General features: G+C 40.8%; 1 protein-coding gene across 3 annotated transcripts in view; it reads left to right on the top strand.

Moving 5' to 3' along the window:
• Positions 1 to 20,041, top strand: part of CXXC4 (CXXC finger protein 4) — a 122,206-nt gene extending 102,165 nt beyond the window's left edge. Inside the window, exons 3-4 of one of the 3 annotated variants that reach the window (XM_040418240.1) lie at positions 15,270 to 15,305; positions 17,272 to 20,041. In XM_040418240.1, coding sequence (XP_040274174.1) covers positions 15,270 to 15,290 — 21 coding nt within the window. In that variant the 3' untranslated portion in view covers positions 15,291 to 15,305; positions 17,272 to 20,041. Of the gene's footprint in view, positions 1 to 15,269; positions 15,306 to 17,271 lie in introns of those variants that run through there. The other 2 variants (XM_040418239.1, XM_040418238.1) reach the window with 2 other exon arrangements.
• Positions 20,042 to 21,934: the final 1,893 nt, after the last annotated feature.

Raw genomic sequence — 21,934 nt, 5'->3', positions numbered from 1 at the left:
GGTGCGACAACCCCTTTAAATATCAAAATCCGCATGCAAATCCGCTCCAATTGATGCGGATTGACCGCACAGATTTGCCTGCGAACACCTGCGGATTTCAGTGCAGGAATCCTGAACGTGTGCATGTACCCTGAGGGTGTCTTCACATGCGGCAGATTTTGTTGCAGACATTTCTGCGACTGAAAATCTGTTCCATTCATCTGATTTTGGAACTGATTTTCAGTCGCAGAAATTTCTTCAACAAAATATGCTGGGTGTAAAGGCATCCTTAATCTTTGGAACCTACAGCAAGCACTCTCTCTTCTGACAATGTTATACTTAAAGAGGACCTTTCACTTGTAAAAACAATGTGAACTAAGTATGCTGCCATGTAGAGCGGCGCCCGGGGATCTCACTGCACTTACTATTATCCCCGGGCGCCGCTCCGTTCTCCCGTTATGCCCTCCGGTACCTTTGCTCCTTAAGTTATAGTAGGCGGGTCTTCCCTTGTCCTGTGGGCGTCTCCTTCTCCTAGGCTGTAGCGCTGGCCAATCGCAGCGCACAGCTCACAGCCTGGGAGAAAAAAACCTCCCAGCCTGTGAGCTGTGCGCTGCGATTGGCCAGCGCTACAGCCTAGGAGAAGGAGACGCCCACAGGACAAGGGAAGACCCGCCTACTATAACTTACAGAGCAAAGGTACCGGAGGGCATAACGGGAGAACGGAGCGGCGCCTGGGGATAATAGTAAGTGCAGTGAGATCCCCGGGCTCCGCTCTACATGGCAGCATACTTAGTTCACATAGTTTTTACAAGTGAAAGGTCCTCTTCAAGCTGGATAATTCCTGCTGTTAGGGTATGTTCACACTGCAGATTTGAATGCTATCAAAGTCCACTGCATATTACCGTAGCAGAAACCGTTCCCAGTTTCTCCTGCAGTTGTTCACTTTAGATGCCACAGACTAGCTCACGGCATAGCGCCACTCACCAGAACTAAAGCGCGAGTGGATGCCTACCATGGCCTCAGGCGTATGTCCGCAGACTCCGCACACTGCACCAAGAAGGTACATCTAAACCACCAGCCATGCAAACTGCAGCAATGCTTCCCAATGGTAGGAATCCACCACTCAGTCGACATCAGAATTTTGGTGCAGAGTCCATGCCAAAATAGCGTTGACATAAGCCACCATATGAACATTAAAGTAGATATGTCAAGTCTCCTGTGCTACATTATGTACATTATGGACGCTAAGCTCAGGGATATGTAGTTTTCTATGATTTATTTCAGTATTGTCAGGTAAAAAACTCAGTCAGCAGTGAGTGCGCATGAAAAGCAGAACTCGTAGGTTTTCTTCAGGAGTCCTGGCAACATTTATACAACTTTTACCATGAAAATGCTGAATAAAATCCTAGAAAACGCCTAAACTCAGCAACTCCTGCTCTGAGGTATACTAAGGGGGTATAGGATACATGACAGAGCCAATTAATGGATTAGCACTGAGTAACTAAAGATAATGTCACATAGCTCCAATTTATGAAGGTGACCTTGTCTGGATAATTATATTTGAGGATGCTCAGCAGCATGATATAGTTCCTATATAATTCTTTTCATAGATGGATAAAAATATATAGTTATGTTTTCTCTTTTTATTGGCACTTACTATAGAATGTGTTCTACCCTTTCTTTCTGTTGCATTATAGGAGACCTATAATTATAAATGACAGTGTTGTTGTTTTTTACACAATGAGATCCACACGGTTTTTTGTGGAAAATTTAATTTTTTTTTTCCCATAAACATCTGCCTGAGTTAAAGGAGTTATATAGAAGGAGTAACTGAGCACCTCACATAACGAAATCTGTGTCCTGGAATAATATAATTATTGGAATTGTGTAAAGGGGGTCTACTAGCTAAAAAAAAAAAGGAAATTTGCTGATTGGTGTCTGAATGATCATCAGATGATCCGATCATAGCTCAGTAGTAGTTTTTATTTTTTTTATTTTTTTATTATCTTGCCCAGGTCTGTGCATCACCTTTGTTTTGATGCTGCCAGAGCTTTCAAATAATAGACTTGCAGACCCGCAAAGTGTTCCCAGTAACCAAGTGATGTTTTTGGCAGCCTGTTATCTGAGAAAATTGTGATCAGAGATATTACTAGAATGCATTTTTTGTTTCCATTGGAATTTCCATTTCCATTGGCCATTGTTTGTCCAGGCAGCTATGAACATATGGGCAAATTGTGCAATTTTCCTTTTTATAAAAATGCTGTTGTTTATCACTGCATAAAAAGTATAAGCCACATCCTTAAAAGTATGTTGAAAATGCAACTTTTCTACACCCCCTCTTACCTATTCTTGTTTGCTTTTACTGAAAGACTGAAGAAAAATTCCTTTCTTCTCTATGTACCGCCTCCCCTATTATCCACCTCGGCTTACACTTTCAATTTCATGATTATTACCATTCCAGCCTTCCCTGAAAATAGATATTGTTCTGCTACATTTTATTACCATAACCCTTCAATCCATATTTTACCACGTTCTCTTGTGACAGGCTGGCACCAGGCATTCTCACTTTTCCATAAATTTACTAACGAGTAAAATAAATACCACAATGGTTGCATTATTTTATATTGAAATGAGAATTGAATAATGATCCTACATTTGTCATTTTTTGCTTGTTAATATGTAAAAACCTTAATTAAAACCCACCCAAGAGGCGCACATTATTTTAATATCCTGCTTCTGCCACTATAGTCTGTGGGTGATATGAGAGCATCCAAGAGAAATTAGCCGCTACTGTATCTTTCATTTGCTGCAACACAAAGGGTGACCTTACATGTGGGGAGGACACAAGACCTGTGTTGTCAAGAATGGTAGGTTAGCGGTCCCATTAGCCAGAGTCTCACTAATGAAACATTTATGGTAAAAAAATCGAACAACTTGAAGCACAGGACCTCTTTTGTCAAGAATGATAAGTTAGGAGTCCCATTAGCCAGAGTCTCACTGATGAAACATTTATGACAAAAATACTGAGGATTTGGGGCACAGGACTAGAGATGTTTTAAAAAAATTTATTCTGACGCTAAGCTGAATTTTTCCCAAAAATTTGGTTTGTTCCGAATTAATTTGTCACAAAGTGCATTAAATCAAATGTATAGCTAGTCCTTTCTGGTAGTGAAACAATTGCTATGTGTCAACATGACAGGCAGGTGACAGGCGTCACTCTTAGGCCTCATGCACACGGCCGTCCCCAATGCACGTGCAACATCCGTGCAGCGGGCCGGACCCATTCAACCATTTCCGTAGTGCTTCCGGTGTTCCGTTCCGTGACTCCTTTCCGGGTCCATATGGGTCCATATCCGTGATGCAGGGTGCACACGGCCGGCGGCCATGGATTGCCGACCCGCCGTTTGTGGGCCACAATACGGCCACGGCCTCCCAATGGCCGTGTGCATGAGGCCTTAGTCTCAGTTTACACTTCACTTATTTGGTCAGTTACGGGTCAAAAACACAGAGCAAGTGCAGATCTTTTTATGATACCTTATCTGAGAGTAGGATTGGCTCCTGATTTCGGCTCACCATACGGGAACCTCTGGAACTAATTGACCAAATATCTATAGCGTGAACTCCTTACAGGTCAATGTTAGCATCAAGTATAATGTACATAACCATGCAGTGGCCCAAGATTCTACTATACAGTGAAAGGGGCCCTCCTTTTACAATGTCTGCTGCTTCCACAAATATTGATAGATGACCTATTTTGTTAGCCACTGATACATGTTGTGGCCCCATGACAGAGTGGGGAGGGTGTCAGCAGTAAGTTTATATGGATGTCACTGTTTATTTTTCCCTTCTTATGATCCATCAGAAGAACAACGCAAAAAAAAAATATGAATCCTGTCTTTGGTGCATCCACCTTCACACGGTCAGTGTTTAGTCAGTAATTGATCAGTATTGGTAAGGCAAAAACAGGAGTGGGTCCAAAACAGAGATGGCATGTGATGGAAATATTTGCTTGTTATCTGTTTTGGACCCACTTCTGCTTTAAGCTTCCAAATGATGATCAAATCCTGATGCAAAATACTGACCATGTGATAGAGGCCGCATGCTCAATTTGCATAAGTTTTGGCCATTTGCCTCTGAAATCGATTTTATTTAGATGAAAATGAAATCCTGCATGCAGGACGTTAATGGCATTTATCACACGGTCAGTATTTGGTCAGTTATTTGTATCAGTATTTGATCAGTATTGGTTAGACAAAAACAGGAGTGCGTCCAAAAAAGAGATGGCACATGATGGAAATATTTGCACGTCTTCTGTGTTTTGGACCCAGGCCTGCTTTTTGGCTTCCAAATCATGATCAAATCCCAATGCAAAATATTGACTGTGTGATAGAGGCTTAATGGATGCTCCAAAGACAGGATCAGTTGTGTTTTTCATTTTTCGGTTCTTCAGACAGATCAGAAGGTTAAAATAAAAAGTGATGTCAACAAAGCCAAACAGTGACACTAGTGGCCCTCTCATAGAGTGGTGAGGGTAGCAACAGCAAGAGAAGTCAACATAGTTGCCCAGTCACAGAGTGGGGAGGGTGGCAACAGCAAGAGGAGTCAACATAGTGGCCCAGTCACAGAGTAGAGAGGCAGCAGGTGTGTGGCGAGAAGTAACGGGCCATTTTTTACAATGTTCTGGTAGCACACTGCAGTCAGAACATTACTGCCAGACTGATCTAGTCTGATGCATTAGGCAATTGTGTGTGGAAATCCTGACTGATCCACGCCTGATTTATCTTTATAAAGGTTAATCCCTCTACATTTTGTGTTGAAAGGCAAGTTCTCTTTGGGGTAACTATGCCCCATGAGTTTATCATCTTTCTCAGCAGGTGAAAAAAAGGTCCCCGATTTGTCCCGATAGCGAGGGTCTAACATTGTGGAGAGCCAGTAGTCATCCCTCTGCCGAATGGTGATAATGCAGCTGTCACTACGCAAGCAAGTCAGCATGCATCTGGAAATTTGCACAAGGGAATTGGAGGGACTCCATACCTCCATCTTTGCTGCATACTTCCATGGTCTGTCGGGGTCATCTGCCTGGCCTTTGCCAGCACCCTCATGCTCCTCCTGGTCCTCTCCTGTCGCTTGGGAGATAAACCACCTACAGTATTTCTGTATACAATTCCTGGGCATTAATGTTTTCATCCTCCTCCTCCCCCAGCTCAGCCCCCACAGGACTCAGGTGCCCGTGAATTATAGGTGCCACTTCTCCTGTCCCCTGGCCAGCCAGATTTATCAGTATCTGCTCCAGGACGTGCAGGAGTGGAATAACATCATTCATTCAGTAGTCCTGGCGACTGCTCCGGTCCTTTGAAGAGTCCACCTTATTTGTCAGACAGCATGAGCTGCCACTGGCTAACTTCAAAGTTACATAGGGGAGTACCCTTGTACACCTGCATTATTAAGAAATCATTCACAGCCTTCCTCTGCTCATATAGTCGGTCCAACATGTGGAGAGTGGAGTTCCAATTGGTGGATACTTCAAGTATAAGGTGATGTTGGGGAACACTGTTCTGCCTTTTCAGCTCAAGGAGGACGTGTTTTGCACGGTAAGAGTGGCTGAAGTGCATGCACAGTTTCTTGGCCATTTTCAAGACGTCTTGCAGTTGGGTGGAAAACTTTAGGAACCAGGTTACAACCAGATTAAAGGCTTGTGCCTGCAGGGCACATGGGTCAGCTCTCCGTGAAGCAGCGCTGACAGAATGTTCTTCCCATTATTGGTGACCATGGTTCCGATCTTCAGGATTCACGCAGAGACAGCCAGGATTCGATTTATTGGTTGATGTCGCAGAGCAGTTCACCCAGATTGGCCGTGCTGTGCATAGACGGTTTGTTGGAGGACCACTCTGAACTGTGCCTACAGTGGAGGTTGAGGACAAGGTGGAGGATGAGGGGGCAGAGGAGGATATTGGTGCCAGAATCACAGCATGAGAACGGGGAGGCAGCATTGCCATCACCTGGACAAGTTGTGGGTGTGGCTGGTCATGAACCACATTTGACCATAGTTACATATCCACACATCGGCGCTGCCATGAACAGTACCAGACACCAACAGACTCAAGGCCTGGCCCACCTTCTGCTGTGTGTACGTATGCAGGGCTGGTACAGCTTTTTTAGAGTAGTGATGGCTTGGGACTCTACACCTTGGCTCGGCAAGTCATCAATTCTCTGAAATGTGCAGATTCAACCACATGGAAAGGGAGGGAGTCTAGTACCAGCAACTTGGCCATGAGCAGGTTCAGCTTCTGTGTTGTTGGATGAGTGCACGCATACTGTTGTCCTTTTGCAATCGCCTCGGTGATCGATTGCTGGAGAAACACGTGACTAGGAGGCGGAGGAGGAACATCAGGACCAGTAGACGAACACAGCTCCCTTCTGCTGAGGTGGAGGAGCCCTGACTGCTGGAGAAGGGGTGCGGGCGGCTAGGAGATTTGTCAGGCTGTACCACTACATTAGTGCCACGATTTTCCCAAGCCACTTTATTTTAATTATCCATGTGTTGATGCAGGGGTGTGGTGCCAACATTGGTACCCTGGCCGTGCTTCATCTTCTACCCACAGATTCTACATATGACCACGCTAATGTCCTCCGGGGACTTCATGAAAAATTCCCACACCAGCGATTATGGCATTTTACACCCACTACTGCGTGGTGACTGCCTGCCACTGCCTCTATGAAGCCGTGCACCGCTAGTTGTTTCAAGACAGGTAGGCTCCTATTTAGTAGACGTCTGCCCCAGGCACGTTTGGCTCCAGATTTCACACTACTGCCACCCTGCTGCCTCACGGGCAAGTTGACATCTTCACCCCCTAATGATGATAATGAAGCCCCCTCTTCACCCGCCTTCCATGTGCAATCGGCTACATCATCATCCACCACTATCTGCTTGTCACTTATGTCACCGTCACTAGTCTTATGGCCGTGTCCCTGACCGCTTGCAACACCTGCTACCATGCGACTGTCATTGTCACTACTTGTACGCCTACAGGAGTAAGCAGCAGACCTCTCGTCCATATCTGGGCTAGGCAGTAGCTGCTGACTGTCCTCAATAATATCTTCCTCACTGAAAAGAGGAGCAGAGCCAGCAGCATACATCACTTGCCTGGCAGAAGGAGCAGCAAAGGAAATAGGCAGGTTCAAGACAGGTGAGGGCACAGAGCTTGTTCCTGGGCCATGCCAACTAAGTGTGGTGTCAGAGGAACCCACTGACTCCTGTCTGTGGGTGTCTGATGTCAGTTGAGATCATGTTGAAGACCAAGTCAACTATTCCAGGACAGCGGGATTGGTGGTCAAAACATAACCACTGGATGGCAGTGGCAGCTCTGGCCTGTTGCTGCGGCTGCTGCTACCACCCTAACCCCCCTCCCCCTCCTTCGGTTACTTCTGCCGTCTCCAGCAACATTTTTGCAACTGCCCATTCCTTTGGCCCTGGCACCTCTTTGTTGGACATATTGTACAATAACAGTAGCTGTATATGTAAAATCATTTATTGAATGTCAATGTGGACACCTCAATAACAGTAGTATTAGACAGCTTATTCACCCCAGTTTGAGAAAAAAGGTGTGATTGAATTTCTTATCTATTAAACAAGGTGGGCACCCCAATAATAGTATTATTAAGCAGCTTATTCAACCCACTTTGAGAATCAAGGCGTAATAGAATTGTTTATCTATTAAACAAGGTGGACACCACAATAACACTTAAATTACACAGCTTATCCATCCCAATATAAGAATCAAGGCCTTATGGAATTGCTTCTCTATTAAACAAGGTGGGCACCCCAATAACAGTAGTATTAGACAGCTTATTCACCCCAATTTCTGAATCAAGACATAATAGAATTGCTTATCTATTTAACAAGATGGACTCCTTAATAACAGTTAAATTATACAACCTTTTTGCCCAAATTTCTGAATCAAGGCCTAATGGAATTGCTTATCTATTTAAGAAGGTCACCACTGTTCAATTAGATAGCACAGGGATTGATGCAAAGTGGGTTGTCTCCTATTGATCCTTTCAGATTCAGATTACAGAGCCTGCACTGTCCCTGCAGTCTCACTATGCTCACGGACAGTGTGTAAGAACTCTCCTTCCGATCTCCCTACACTGTCCCTGCACTCTCCCTATCCAGTATTCCACAATTAAAGGCTTCTTGAACACTTTCCCAAGCACTTGTCACATCTCTCCCTATGCTCAGCTCATAGTGAAATGCCTGACACTGAACGGATTGAGGCTTTTATAGGGCTGTAACACCACAGGGGCTGGCTAGCTCCTGATTGGCTGTCTGCATAGCATTATGGGTGATTTCATGTTCCCGGGCTTTCACTGTGTAACACATGTAGCTGCCATTTTAGGAAAAAGGCGATTCGTTACCACTTAGCGTGAGGAAATTCGGATTCATTGCGAATCAAATTTTTTTTAAACCACGGATCAAATTCTACTTCAGATGCTTTGATTCGCTCAATGCTACACAGAACCTCTTGTCAAGAATGAAAGGTTCGGTTCCCATTAGCCAGAGTCGCACCAATGAAACATTTATGACAAAAACTGATCACTTGGGGCACAGGATTTCTGTTGTTAAGAATGGTAGGTTAGGGGTCCCATTAGCCAGAGTTGCACCAGTCAAACATTTATGTCAATAACTCTGAGAACTTGGAGCACAGGACCTCTGTTGTCAGGACTGGCAGGTTTCGGTCCCATTAGCCAGAGTCACACCAATTTATCACAGTAACTTTGAGAACTTGGGGCACAGGACCTCTGGTGTTAAAAATGGTAGGTCAGAGGTCCCATTAGCCAGAGTCACACCAATCAAACATATATGACAAAACTCAGAGAACTTGGGGCCACATTCCATTCACTTGGGGCACAGGTCCTCTTTTGTCAAGAGTGGTAAGTTCGGGGTCCCATTAGCCAGAGTCGCACCAATTAAACATTTATGACAAAAACTCTGAGGACTTGGGGCAAAGGACCTTTGTTGTCAAGAATGGAAGGTTAGGGGTTGCACCAGTCAAATATTTATGACTATAACTCTGAGAACTTGGGGCACAGGACCTATATTGTTAAGAATGGTAAGTTAAGGGTCCCAATAGTCAGAGTCACACCAATCAAACATTTATGACAAAAACGCTGAGAACTTGGGGCCACATTTCATTCATGTTGGTAGCAATCTTTCTTTTCTTTTTTTTTAATCAAATTGCTTCCTTCTTTTTAGATAATGGCTATAGTGATGCAAACTTTTCAACAATATCCTTTGTGTGTATGTCATTGAAGATACACATACAGTGTTCACAGCCACAATTATTCCACATAATACCGTTATAGATTGCTGATATTCCATTTGAACTGCAAGCTTTTCTGTAGAGATAATAATAAATATACATACAAAGTACACATTTACTGCTAGAATATAATCTCAACTTCTTAGAATAATGGAAACTTCTTAGAATAATGGCAATTAAAACTTATGGTAAAGTGTATGTATAATAACAGGGTTATATGAAAAAAATACTTTTTTCTTTTCTTTGGTCAAAAATGTCTGCCGTGTTTTATTCTAAATTGTGTGATGTTTTGTTCCTGTGCTTCCTGCATGAGTGAGAGCAAGCTAATGGAGGCTTGTGTAACCGAACTGCAGTGTGTTACATAGCAGAAAGAACTTCCTAGAACGTCTGTTCATGTTACCAAAGAGTAGATATGTCACAAATATGATGCACATAAAGGCATTGCCTATTCACATCATTCAAGACAGTTGCCTTCAAATATTGCTCTCTAAAGGCACAGTACGTGGCTTTTCCTCTCCGTCTTCATGCCTATGTGACCTTCCGAGATACCTGAAAATATGTTCATTAGAATATGCCCTCATAGCGTGTGTATTTCCTAGATCTAATAGAAATCTAGAACTACTGAAACCATAATGGTTTCAAATGGTTTTACAAAAGTCAGACTTTGGACCAACATCTATCCCTAACTCTATCTATCTATCTATTATCTATCTATATCATATCTGGTGATCTCATATCTATTTATCTAGCCATCTGCCTCATGTCTGCCTCTCTATCTTATATATGTCTGTCTTTTATCTATCTATCTATCTATCTATCTATCTATCTATCTATATCTGCCTATCTCATATACAGTATGTCTGTTATCTATCTATCTATTAATCATCTGTCTTTTATCTATCTATCTATCTATCTATCTATCTATCATCTATCTGTCTTTTATCTATCTATCTATCTGTCTTTTATCTATCTATCTATCTATCTATCTATCTATCTATCATCTATCTGTCTTTTATCTATCTATCTATCTATCTATCTATCTATCGTTGACACGTTTTGTACTGTATTAAGTTGTCACTGCCCTTTCCATAATGTGCTGTCCCGTTGTCAAGAATTTAGTGCTTTCTTCAGATCGTCCATTGTATTTTGCAGTGATCCAAAACAAAGAAAGTGATAAAAGCATACACATGCATTCAAGCACTGGAGTGCGTACAGTGGGGGAGGTTGGCACTTTTGACGTTTAAATATTAATAATCCCTTTGCTGCTGGAAGGCTCTCAGACTAATCTTAGAGTAGTATGTTTTCTCTCACCATTAAAGGCATACTGCCACATGGGAATCATCAGTACACTGCTCAGAAACGTATAATGACGTAAAAGATGTACCTAAGCACAGAATAATATTGGATCGACACTCTTATAAGTCTATCTGTAAGAAAATAAATGAATATTTTGCCCAGATTTCTACAGGTTCTCTATACATATCTCCTGAGTAAGAACGTGCAGATGCCTTTCTAAGCTTCCCTACATATGCCAATATCAAATAAAGAATTGGTAGCTTCTTTGAACAGATGCTTTAAATTCCAGCATCTTTGAACAAAAATTAATTCCTGACATTTTATAAATGTTACCTAAAAGCAACGAGTAGAAAGATGCCTCAGAGTTTAATAAAACCAGGATCAGTTTATTAAAATTGGATATTACCTCTTTAGAGGAGAACATTTGGTAAGACACCTGCATTCCTAGCACATAATGCTTCGCCAATTAAATAAGTTCAGCTCAAAGTCTTCTCACCAACTTATCATTAAAGGAGTTCTCTGGGATTATACACACTGAACAAAAATATAAACGCAACACTTTCGGTTTTGCTCACATTGTGCATGAGCTGGACTCAAAGATCTGAAACATTTTCTACATACACAAAAGACCCATTACTCTCAAATATTGTTCACAAATCTGTCTAAATCTGTGTTAGTGAGCACCTCTCCTTTGTCGAGACAATCCATCCCACCTCATAGGTGTGGCATATCAAGGTGCTGATTAGACAGCATGAATATTGCACAGGTGTGCCTTAGACTTCCCACAATAAAATCCCACTCTGAAATGTGCACAGTTTTGCCTTACTTGGGGGGGCGGGGTCAGAAAACCAGTCAGTACCGGGTGTGGCCACCATTTTCCTCACGCAGTGCAACACATCTCCGTCGCATAGAGTTGATCAGGTTGTTGATTGTGGCCTGTGGAATGTTGGTCCACTCCTCTTCAATAGCTGTGTAAAGTTGCAGAATATTGGAAGGAACTGGAACACACTGTCGTATACGCCGATCCAGAGAATCCCAAATATGCTCAATGGGTTACATGTTCGGTGAGTATGCTGGCCATGCAAGAACTGGGATGTTTTCAGCTTCCAGGAATTGTGTACAGATCCTTGCAATATGGGGCCGTGCATTATCATGCTGCAACATGAGGTGATGGTTGTGGGTGAATGGCACAACAATGGGCCTCAGGATCTCGTCACAGTATTTCTGTGCATTCAAAATGCCATCAATAAAATGCACCTGTGTTCGTTGTCCATAATATACGCCTGCCCATACCATAACCCCACCGCCACGATGGGCCACTCGATCCATAAAGTTGACATCAGCAAACCGCTCACACACACGTTGTCTGCCACCTGCCCTGAACAGTGAAAACCGGGACTCATCCGTGAACAGAACGCCTCTCCAACGTGCCAGATGCCATTGAATGTGAGCATTTGCCCACTCAAGTCGGTTATGACGACGAACTGCAGTCAGGTCCAGACCCCGATGAGGACGACGAGCATGCAGATGAGCTTCCCTGAGACGGTTTCTGACAGTTTGTGCAGAAATTCTTTAGTTATGCAAACCGATTGTTGCTGCAGCTGTCCGGATGGCTGGTCTCAGACGATCATGGAGGTGAACATGCTGGATGTGGAGGTCCTGGGCTGGTGTGGTTACACGTGGTCTGCGGTTGTGAGGCCGGTTGGATCTACTGCCAAATTCTCTGAAATGCCTTTGGAGACGGCTTATGGTAGAGAAATGAACATTCATTGCACGGGCAACAGCACTGATAGACATTCCTGCAGTCAGCATGCCAATTGCACGCTCCCTCAAACGTTGCGACATCTGTAGCATTGTGCTGTGTGATCAAACTGCAAATTTCAGAGTGGTCTTTTATTGTGGGCAGTCTAAGGCACACCTGTGCAATATTCATGCTGTCTAATCAGCACCTTGATATTCCACACCTGTGAGGTGGGATGGATTATCTCGGCAAAGGAGAAGTGCTCACTAACACAGATTAGGACAGGTTTGTGAACAATATTTGAGAGTAATGGGTCTTTTGTGTATGTAGAAAATGTTTCAGATCTTTGAGTTAAGCTCATGCAAAATGGGAGCAAAACCAAAAGTGTTGTGTTTATATTTTTGTTCCGTGTAAATGGAGGCTGAAGAAGCAAGTGCACTAGCTTTTTCAGCTTATATACTATGTCTTCACTAAAGATTTACCCTAATGCCTCTCTTGGAGGGTACTGATGCTGAGGCTTTTTTTGCTTGAGTAGTGTTAAGTTTCGCAAGGCTACTTTTCCTATTACACTGTAGTAACACCAAACAATATACAGTACAGTATTTGTGGTTGGTATCTGTATCTTTTTGTTTGCTATACCTCCCCACGTTGTATAAGGGTATATTCACTCATGGCAAACATTTCTGCAGCTTTAAATCCTATCAATACATCAGAATATAATTGTTTATACATCAAGTGTATGGATTTTTTTAATCCCCATTTAGATGAATGGGACAGTCATAGAAATTTCTGCAACAAATCAGCCACATGTTAATATATCTTAAATACATAGACAAACTATAGTTAATTAGATTACTTTTGTGTTTCCACACCCTGTTCGACACCTCCAGAGTTTTGTGCAATGCTGCGTCATTTGGGTGGTTGAAGAGGATCTGTCACCTCTCCTGACATGTCAGTTTTAGGCTACTTTCACACTTGCGCTTGATCGGATCCGTTCTGAACGGATCCGATCATATTAATGCAGACGGAGGCTCCGTTCAGTACGGATCCATCTGCATTAATAACTTAGAAAAATTTCTAAGTGCGAAAGTAGCCTGAGCGGATCCGTTCAGACTTTCAATGTAAAGTCAATGGGGGACGGATCCGCTTGAAGATTGAGCCATATGGTGTCATCTTCAAGCGGATCCGTTCCCATTGACTAAAACATTGTAAGCCTGGACGGATCCGCACGCCTCCGCACGGCCAGGCGGACACCCGAACGCTGCAAGCAGCGTTCAGCTGTCCGCCTGGCCGTGCGGAGGCGAGCGGAGCGGAGGCTGAACGCCGCCAGACTGATGCAGTCTGAGCGGATCCGCATCCATTCAGACTGCATCAGGGCTGGACGGAAGCGTTCTGCTCCGCTCGTGAGCCCCTTCAAACGGAGCTCACGAGCGGACAGCAGAACGCTAGTGTGAAAGTAACCTAAGTAGCTACTTGCATTCTCCATGTAATAACAATTCTGGGGCATCTTTTCTTATGGCTCTATGTTGTGCCATTCATGTATTTACAAAAAAATTGCCAGCAGTCTGCAGTAAAGGTACTGCTAGATGTTACCAGTAGCCGGGTATGTCAGACTCTGTCCAATCAGTGCTGCTGGTGTCAGACTGTGCAGGGACACAACCACAACTGGTAACACCCATCTGTACCTTTACTGCAAGCTGCTGGTAATTCATTCATAACTTCTAGCAGAAATAAGAAAGGATTGTCACAAAATTGATTCATAAGAATATGGTTCTGTGAAAAAGTATTTGCCCCCTTACAGATTTATTTTGTTTTTGCAAATTCTTCTCACTTAAATGTTTCAGATTAGCAATTTGAATATCAGAAAAGACAACCTGAGTAAATGCAAAAATATGTTTTTTAAATGATTATTTCATTTATTAAGGGAAAAAGATATCCCAAACAACCTGGCTCTATGTGAAAAAATAATTGCCCCCCATGAATTAACTGATTAACCGCAGTTTTTGGAAAGCTGAGTTTAATTTCACTAGCCACACCTAGGCCTGAATACTGCTAGACCTGTAGACCTGTGTGCTCCAGAATCATTATTACATGGGGAATGCGAGGAGAGATGACAGGTCCTCTTTAAAGGTGCCATACACTTTAGCATATTGTCAGCTGAACCCACTGAGAACGGCAAGTCTGCCTAGCAGTCTAGTGTGTACGGGGAGCTCCTGACTCTTCACCCCAACAAAAGTTTGGGGGGAGAAGTATAAGACAACGTTAATATTTTTGCCCAATCCTTTTGTTCTCTTGGAGATAAGCTGCAACCAGAAGTGTCTAGCAGTGGCTTTCGTTGCTTTCCCAATTAAAAAACATATCGAAGATGTATGTGTATGCGGGAGCCAGTAGGGACTTGGGAGAGGTTGGACCAACAGCTATAGAATATGTATGGTCTCCTGGTGAGAATCCCTTCTCAACCTCATCTAGATCTCCACCAGATTTCACATGAGTTGCATGTGGATTTGTCATAGATTTTGCTGTGGATTGATTGTGGACATCAGCGTATGCATTGCAAACGGTGAAAACCGCAGCAAAAATCTCATCCACTCTGGTAGTGTTGTAATGCGCTCTGCAATTCAGCATCTTGTAGTGATGTGTGTATATATACAGTATATATATATATATATATATATTTTAAGATAGACATTTTGTAATAATTTAGCAGCACACTAGATTTTAGTGAAATTCCATTAAAGGAGATGTTCGACCTGTTAAATAATTTTACTGCTTTGAGCATCCTAATTAAAACATAGAGGATTTGTTGCAGAATAGAATTTTACGTTCTTGTAAAATTTGCTTGTCCTGCAGTTTGTGTGGAAATGATGGTAGATGAATGTGTTTTGTTCCTTTTTTAGCTCTGTGTTAATCTATACTTTCTTTTTTGTTTTCAGAATAACAGACAGTTACTATAGCATGCAATGTACAAGGTTAGCATGAATTTACTTTTACTCTTCTAACACCATAAACTTTCAGAGAGGGCATAGGGCGCTATTTAGGAACTACTTTAGAACTGTTGTCCTTGCTAAGCTATGAATGTATAAAAATCTAGAAATTCTTATGTTGAATGTTTGTTAAAGAGTTCATGTTTCTCCCAACTATTACAGCTTTTAAAAGAAATGAAAATCTCTCCACACCACAAGATCTACTCTTTCCATATCTTCATTATATTTTATTTTTGTAAACTCTTCAATTATAGATTGGAATAATTACTAATTGTACAGAAAAAATGACTAAGTATAAAAAGTATAATTCACATCTGTAAGCCAAGGGCTGAGAATATGTATGTTTATGATGGTGGTTCTTTCCACTTTTTCCATCCCCTATCATGGGACAGGATAATCTAGCTCTTGGTTACCTGTTTTGCACTCATTTGGGCAGATTTACTTATCTTATACTTGGCACAAACTTTGGGACACGTTCACATGATGGTTTTTGCAGGCTGAATTCAGGGTGGATTCCACACCAAAAAGCCATACTTGGTGTGGATACAGCCATAAACCACGGCATCCCATTTAAAACAATGGGAAGTGGTTTCCACGTGGTAGCCCAGCAAGTTTTGGGCATGGAATTTGGGCTAAATTCAACTGAAAAGACTGTATGATAGGCCTGTTAGACAAGCTGTCTAGACATGCACCAAATTTATTACAGGGGTTCATGGAGATATACTTTTCTCTAATGTTATACCAACTTTTTTCTAACATTCTACCAACTATTGGTTGACTTACTTTGAGACAGAATTTTACACCTGAATTTTGGTGCAAATTAAGTCACACCCATTCTTCAGACTAGGTGTAGAAACATTCTCTAAACCTATATGTACCAACTTGAACCACTTTTTGGCACAATTTATGCCAAAATCTAGATGCACTCACATTACTAAATGTGGGCCATGTGAGGAAAAATGAACACGTTATCCTTCAGCGGCATCCTTACTGTTTTTTTTTATTTTATACATGACCCTCACTGTCTACATTGTAATGAAATAAGACCATCTGTCTTCTAGCAGCCATTTCTTTAAATCAATTGTAGTTTTTTTAAGGTTTTGCTTATTAAATAAAACTATTGTCAAATGTCCCTTTTTCAAAGGAGGAAGTTGTGATCTCCAAATGGGTTTTCCAAGATGTTAAAGTCCTTAAAGGGATACCGACCTGACAATCAGTCTGATATCTGTGCAGTTTCATGCAATTCATTGTCTGTAAGCAGACATTTTAAGTTGGGGAAAGTTTGACTGTAGTGTTAACCAATGGGATGACAGACATAATGTCCAGAATAAGTATGATGACCCTCTTCATTGTCTCATATCTTTTTAGAGAACATCTACATTGTATTTTTGAAACAGTCAGGCCTCATCCACATGGTAGACTCCATTACATTCTAAAATACAAAGAGACAATACTAGAGGACAATATATCAATACTATGACAAGTTATAGTGCTCCAAAAGCAAAAACCTTTGTAGGCTTCCAGTTTGAAACAAAGGTCTCCCAATTACTTCTATGAATGGCACATTACAGTTCCATTCAGCTGAGAACTAGTACGGAGCCATAATATGGCCATGTACAGGAGGCCTTGCTGTCCTTAGAGTTTTAGGTTTAGTGCTCCTCAGGAGCTTTAGGTTTAGTGCTTCTCTTCATCTAGGACAACAGACAGCACTTCTCTTCTGATGTAGATGCATTTTAAAGCTATGAGTTTTTACAATTGGTATTCATAAATTATTGTAGTGATTTAATTGAAAACACTTTACTGTAGTTTAAGATCTGGAGGCAATTTACCAAAATATCCGTATTTAAATTAATTTTAAATGTGCCTAAAGTGCGATAGAAATTATTAGAATTATATTGAAGTAGAAATGTTTACAGAGTAGTAACCTATCTTTTTCTCTTATTATTTGCAGAGAACACCGGTCCCCAGCGCCGAAGCATTCCGATGGTTCTTTTAGGCAGATGTATATCATATTTTCAAGGCACTCTGAAGTGATTGACAAGCACTGGTCTTATTTTGGGAACTGCTAAGTCCATGACTGAAGAATATGCTGAGACACTATTTTCATTTTGTGTACAGGGGTTTCCTCAAAAGAAAACAATGAATAATGTTAAAAAAAAAAAGGAGGAAAAAAAATAAAAGCAAAAGACAAAAAAAAAAAAAAAACACATCACTAGAGCCTGGCTGGTTTACTTACTTTTAGTACACAGGTTCTTTCTTTAATGTACTTTAGCTATAATTAACAGTGAAATTGTTGTCTACTTTAAAGTGACTACAAACAGAGATTTGGGTAAACCCCTGCTGTAATATGATGTATCTTTGAGAAATTAACATATCTATACTTCATTTCCAAATATGTGTTTCAGTACTGTAAACTGTACAGATAGCAGCTTGTATTTTGTGTGTTTAGACACAAGGAGACAATCACGTCTGAGCATCTATATGAAGATTAACAGTTCGTAAGCAGCAGCGTGGTTCTGCAACTTAAATCCGGAGCAATAAATTCTAGCTTTAAACATTATTTCGCCAGCTGGATAGTCACAGAAGCAACAGCACTGTTTTTTTTATTTTTGTAGTTTTTACCTTACTTATTTTTTGTCCTTTTTTTTGCCATTTTTAAATTTTCATTTGACATACATACTGTACATTCCCAGGAAATAAACCTGCAATTGCAAAATGTAAAAAAGGAAAATTGTCATCCACACATTGACTATTGTCAAAAAGTCAACTGTGAGTGTCTTCTATCCGTCCTGGCAATATTTCCATGTTCCTGAGCCCCATCTCCTTTTTATGTATCCAAGGAGCAATTCATCCATTCTGACCTCGTTATGGGTGTTACTAAGAGGATATCCCCAGCAGCACTTACCACAGATGACCCACTTTTCACTGCTTTGTAGACCAGAGTAAAAGCAGCATATGGTATTGTAGTTTGTCCAATCGGACCAGTCTTTTGAATTATTTGTTCAGGGAAACAGAAGTGTCCTGTGACCATGTAACTGAGTACATGCCTTCTGGTTAGGTTTTTCTATAGTAACTGTAAACACTGTAAAATATAAATGCATTCTCACTGTAATGACAAGAGAAAAACATGCATATAGATATATAAATATATATATATAAATATATTTCTGTATATATAGGTCATGTCCAATACAGCCAGGCAACTCCAGACTTGAAGATTTTTCTGAAGGATCTAAATATAAAACTTTATTCATTGCAGGGGTGGATTGAGCCATCAGGCTAATGGGCAGGGCCTGACGCCTCTGCAGCTGAGAATATGGCCCTTAGGCCCATATTCCCCTGTACACAGAAGATAAGTCCAGCAATGGTTCCTGCTTAAAGCTGTTAATGAATTACTTTGTGCTCCACCTTATCACTTGCTGTGTATAGCACATTACGCGATATCATTAGTCTAGGGCGTAGACCTCAGTCTGCTCGTGATCTAATACATAGCGGTATTTTGTTCCTCAATACCAAATAAAAGCTTCTATACTTAGCTTTGTATTGAAAGTCCCAAAAATATCTGCCAGAGGATGCCTTGTCAGTTGTATAACTCCAAATCTGGAATTGCCTACCCCATTTTGTTATACTCTATTCCATGATAAAAACCGTTGCATTACCTTGTGTCATTTTCATACTTGTGTAGCAATTTATGGTACTTTTTTATGTTATAGTCCTACTGAACAGCACCAATCTAAAAGCCCCTCCAGCAGATAAATATTTTTACCTAATGTTTTAGCTATGTATGTATCTTATAAGTGAGTCTTGAATGTTTTAATTTTGTGGGTTTTTTGTAATAAATGTTTAAAAATTCCATTGAGTAGATCTAAAATACCTAGGTAGCTTTAAAGACTCATACGAAATGACTTCATCCGGTTAGCCACCTTTACCAACTTGAACAGGATTTTTTTTTTGTGACTGTTTATCCAATACAAGAGGGAGTATCATTCTGCTAATAGTGATCAGACACAAGTAAAGCCTTGTTTGCACTTTGACGAGTACATTTTCTTAGCCTTCTAAAAGGTTGTCATTTCTCTATCCGAGATGTAAAATTATTCAGTTCAAGGTACAATAGCTACAGTTCTTTTTACCAGTGTGCACACTGTCTGATACCCTAATGTTGCATGTCTTTGTGTGCTTTCTTTTTTAAAGAGCTGGTTTATCTATATATTGTAACTGTGCTGCTTACATGTCCAATCCATTCAAAGCTATACATTACAGAGAATGAAGAAAGAAGGTTTACTGTAGTGCTAATGCCGTAATTCTTCTACATAAATTTGTGTTATCAACCTAGAAGATATGTTGTGTCAGAATTATATTTTAGTGTTTGTTTGTTTTTGTCATTTCAGTTTTTATAGCTTTTTTTTATGAGTAAGTGAAGTGTAAAGTGAAATTCCACTCCTTTTGAAGTTACACTAGGTTATATTCTACATAGCATAGCTTCTATGAGTTATGTACAGTATAATCCGCTAGAAGAAATGGTTGCATAGGGCCTATTCCACAAGGGGTTGGATGATTGTCCAGAATTACCAAATGAAGCCCATAAGCAAGAATGAAGCTGTTTCTAGGCAAAAACCATACCCTTTTTCTCTAATCTCATGCAACCTCTTTAAGAGCTCATGCACACAAATGTACAATGATATAAAGCTGTTTGGAGCCTTAAAGGGGTTTTCCGCTTTTTACTATTGATCACTTATACTCAGGATAGTTCATCAATATCAGATCGGTGGGGGGCCGGCACCCAGCACCTCCGACGATCAGCTGTTTGAAGAGAAGGTAGCGCTCGTATGTACAATTGCAGTGGTGAGCAGATGTAATCACAAGTATGGTGTTCCCATTCACTTCTATTGGACCGCTCCATCCTATTCTCTTGAATAGACAGAGCCGTCCCATAGAAGCGAATGGGAAAGCTATACTTGTAATTACACTTGCTCACCACTTCAATTGCTGCAGCGAGCAGATAAACAGAGCAGAGATGGCAGCGCTCGTATGATCGGTGGGGGTGCCGGGTGTTGGACCCCTGCCTATCTGATATTGATGACTTATCCTGAGAATAGGTCATCAATAGTAAAAAGCAGACAACCCCTTTAATATGACACTCCTATAGACTTCTATGGAGTTACGCCTCCAAATACCCTGAACTTCCTAGATAGGCATGTTCTACTTGATGTTGTATATCTTTATTATACGGCACCATATGAATTACCAAATAGTGGCACACAGAGTTCCTACCACTTCTGTATGCCTTAGGTTCCAGTACATGTGGCAAAGCAAACAAAGGGTAGACAGAACGGAGCAATCTGACCTTCTGGTTTTAGTAGTACATGCTAGCAAATGGATTTAAAGGATAGTTTTTTTTTTTTATCCTTTCTACTAGGCTAACAGATGTTCTCTGCTGTTAGCCTCATGGTCCAACCGGGGAAAATGTGCCTTACAGCAGAACCATGAGCTGTTTGGTAATACATATTATGTATTTTTAACCTCCTCCATACTATGACAAACATTGTTCAACTAATGGATGTTCACTTTAAGTTTCAGTTATGGTGTTCTTCAAAATAGGGTACAGACAGTACTAAATTCTTCATTTTGCATCATGAATTAGAAAAAAAAGCTTAAGAATCTTGGCATGTAACTCTTACAATTAATTCAGAAGAATAGCAATATTTATATTGGTTACATCTGTAATCGGATAATGAGGAAAGAAATGTGTTAAATGAACATACCATTTAGGGTCGAATACCTTCAGCAAAATAACAGTAGTAGGTCTTTGATCATGGCTAGATGCACAGTGATTTCAAACAGTTGGTTCCATGTAGCAACTAAATGTTCCAGATTTTGTTTGTCATTAAATTTGGCAGTTTCACACTGAGATCTACTATGTTCCTAGTGAATAAAAGACAGCTCCTACTGGATGATAGAATGATTACACTATATTAAAAAAGGGAACTGCATTTTATTCTTTTTTTTTCCCTTTTAATTTAATTTGGCCCACTGATATGTACAACTTTCACGATGTTCCCCTATTTCTGAACTGTGCTGTAATCTATGACATTTTCTAACAGATATATGTGTAAGGTGTATGTATGCTTGTGCAGTTATGGAAAAAGCAGTTTTGGAAAACAGTGTATTTATGAGAAAAAAAATCACCTATGGGGCATGTAAAAAACTGTAAAAAAATACACATTAATTTGCCCGGTAAAGTTGTTTTTGTGACATTTCTGTGTTGTTAAATAAAGGACTTTAGTATTCAAAGTATCAGCATTTTCTATAAAAATTTGATGTGCTTTTTCCCGTTTACTACAAAACACACCCACTTCTACACATTTGCATAATACATTGAGATGATGATCTAGTTTAGTTTGGCAATGTATAATACAATCTGTTGTGCTTAAAAAAGTTTTGTTTTCATAGTGTTTGTGCATACAATATTATTTACAAATTTTGGATTTTTTTTTTCGTAGTTCCCCTACGAAAATGTAACATGCAATAGTTCAATATCATGCTTGTGATGGTTTCCTATTAAGCCCTGCCACAGGCACGGATTAATAGGCAGACATGGGAGTCATTACAGTTCC

This window comes from Bufo bufo, chromosome 2 (assembly GCF_905171765.1).
Source record: "Bufo bufo chromosome 2, aBufBuf1.1, whole genome shotgun sequence".
NCBI classification, from domain to species: domain Eukaryota; kingdom Metazoa; phylum Chordata; class Amphibia; order Anura; family Bufonidae; genus Bufo; species Bufo bufo.
Note: the sequence above shows the minus strand (reverse complement) of the source record. Positions and strands in the feature narration are given on the sequence as shown.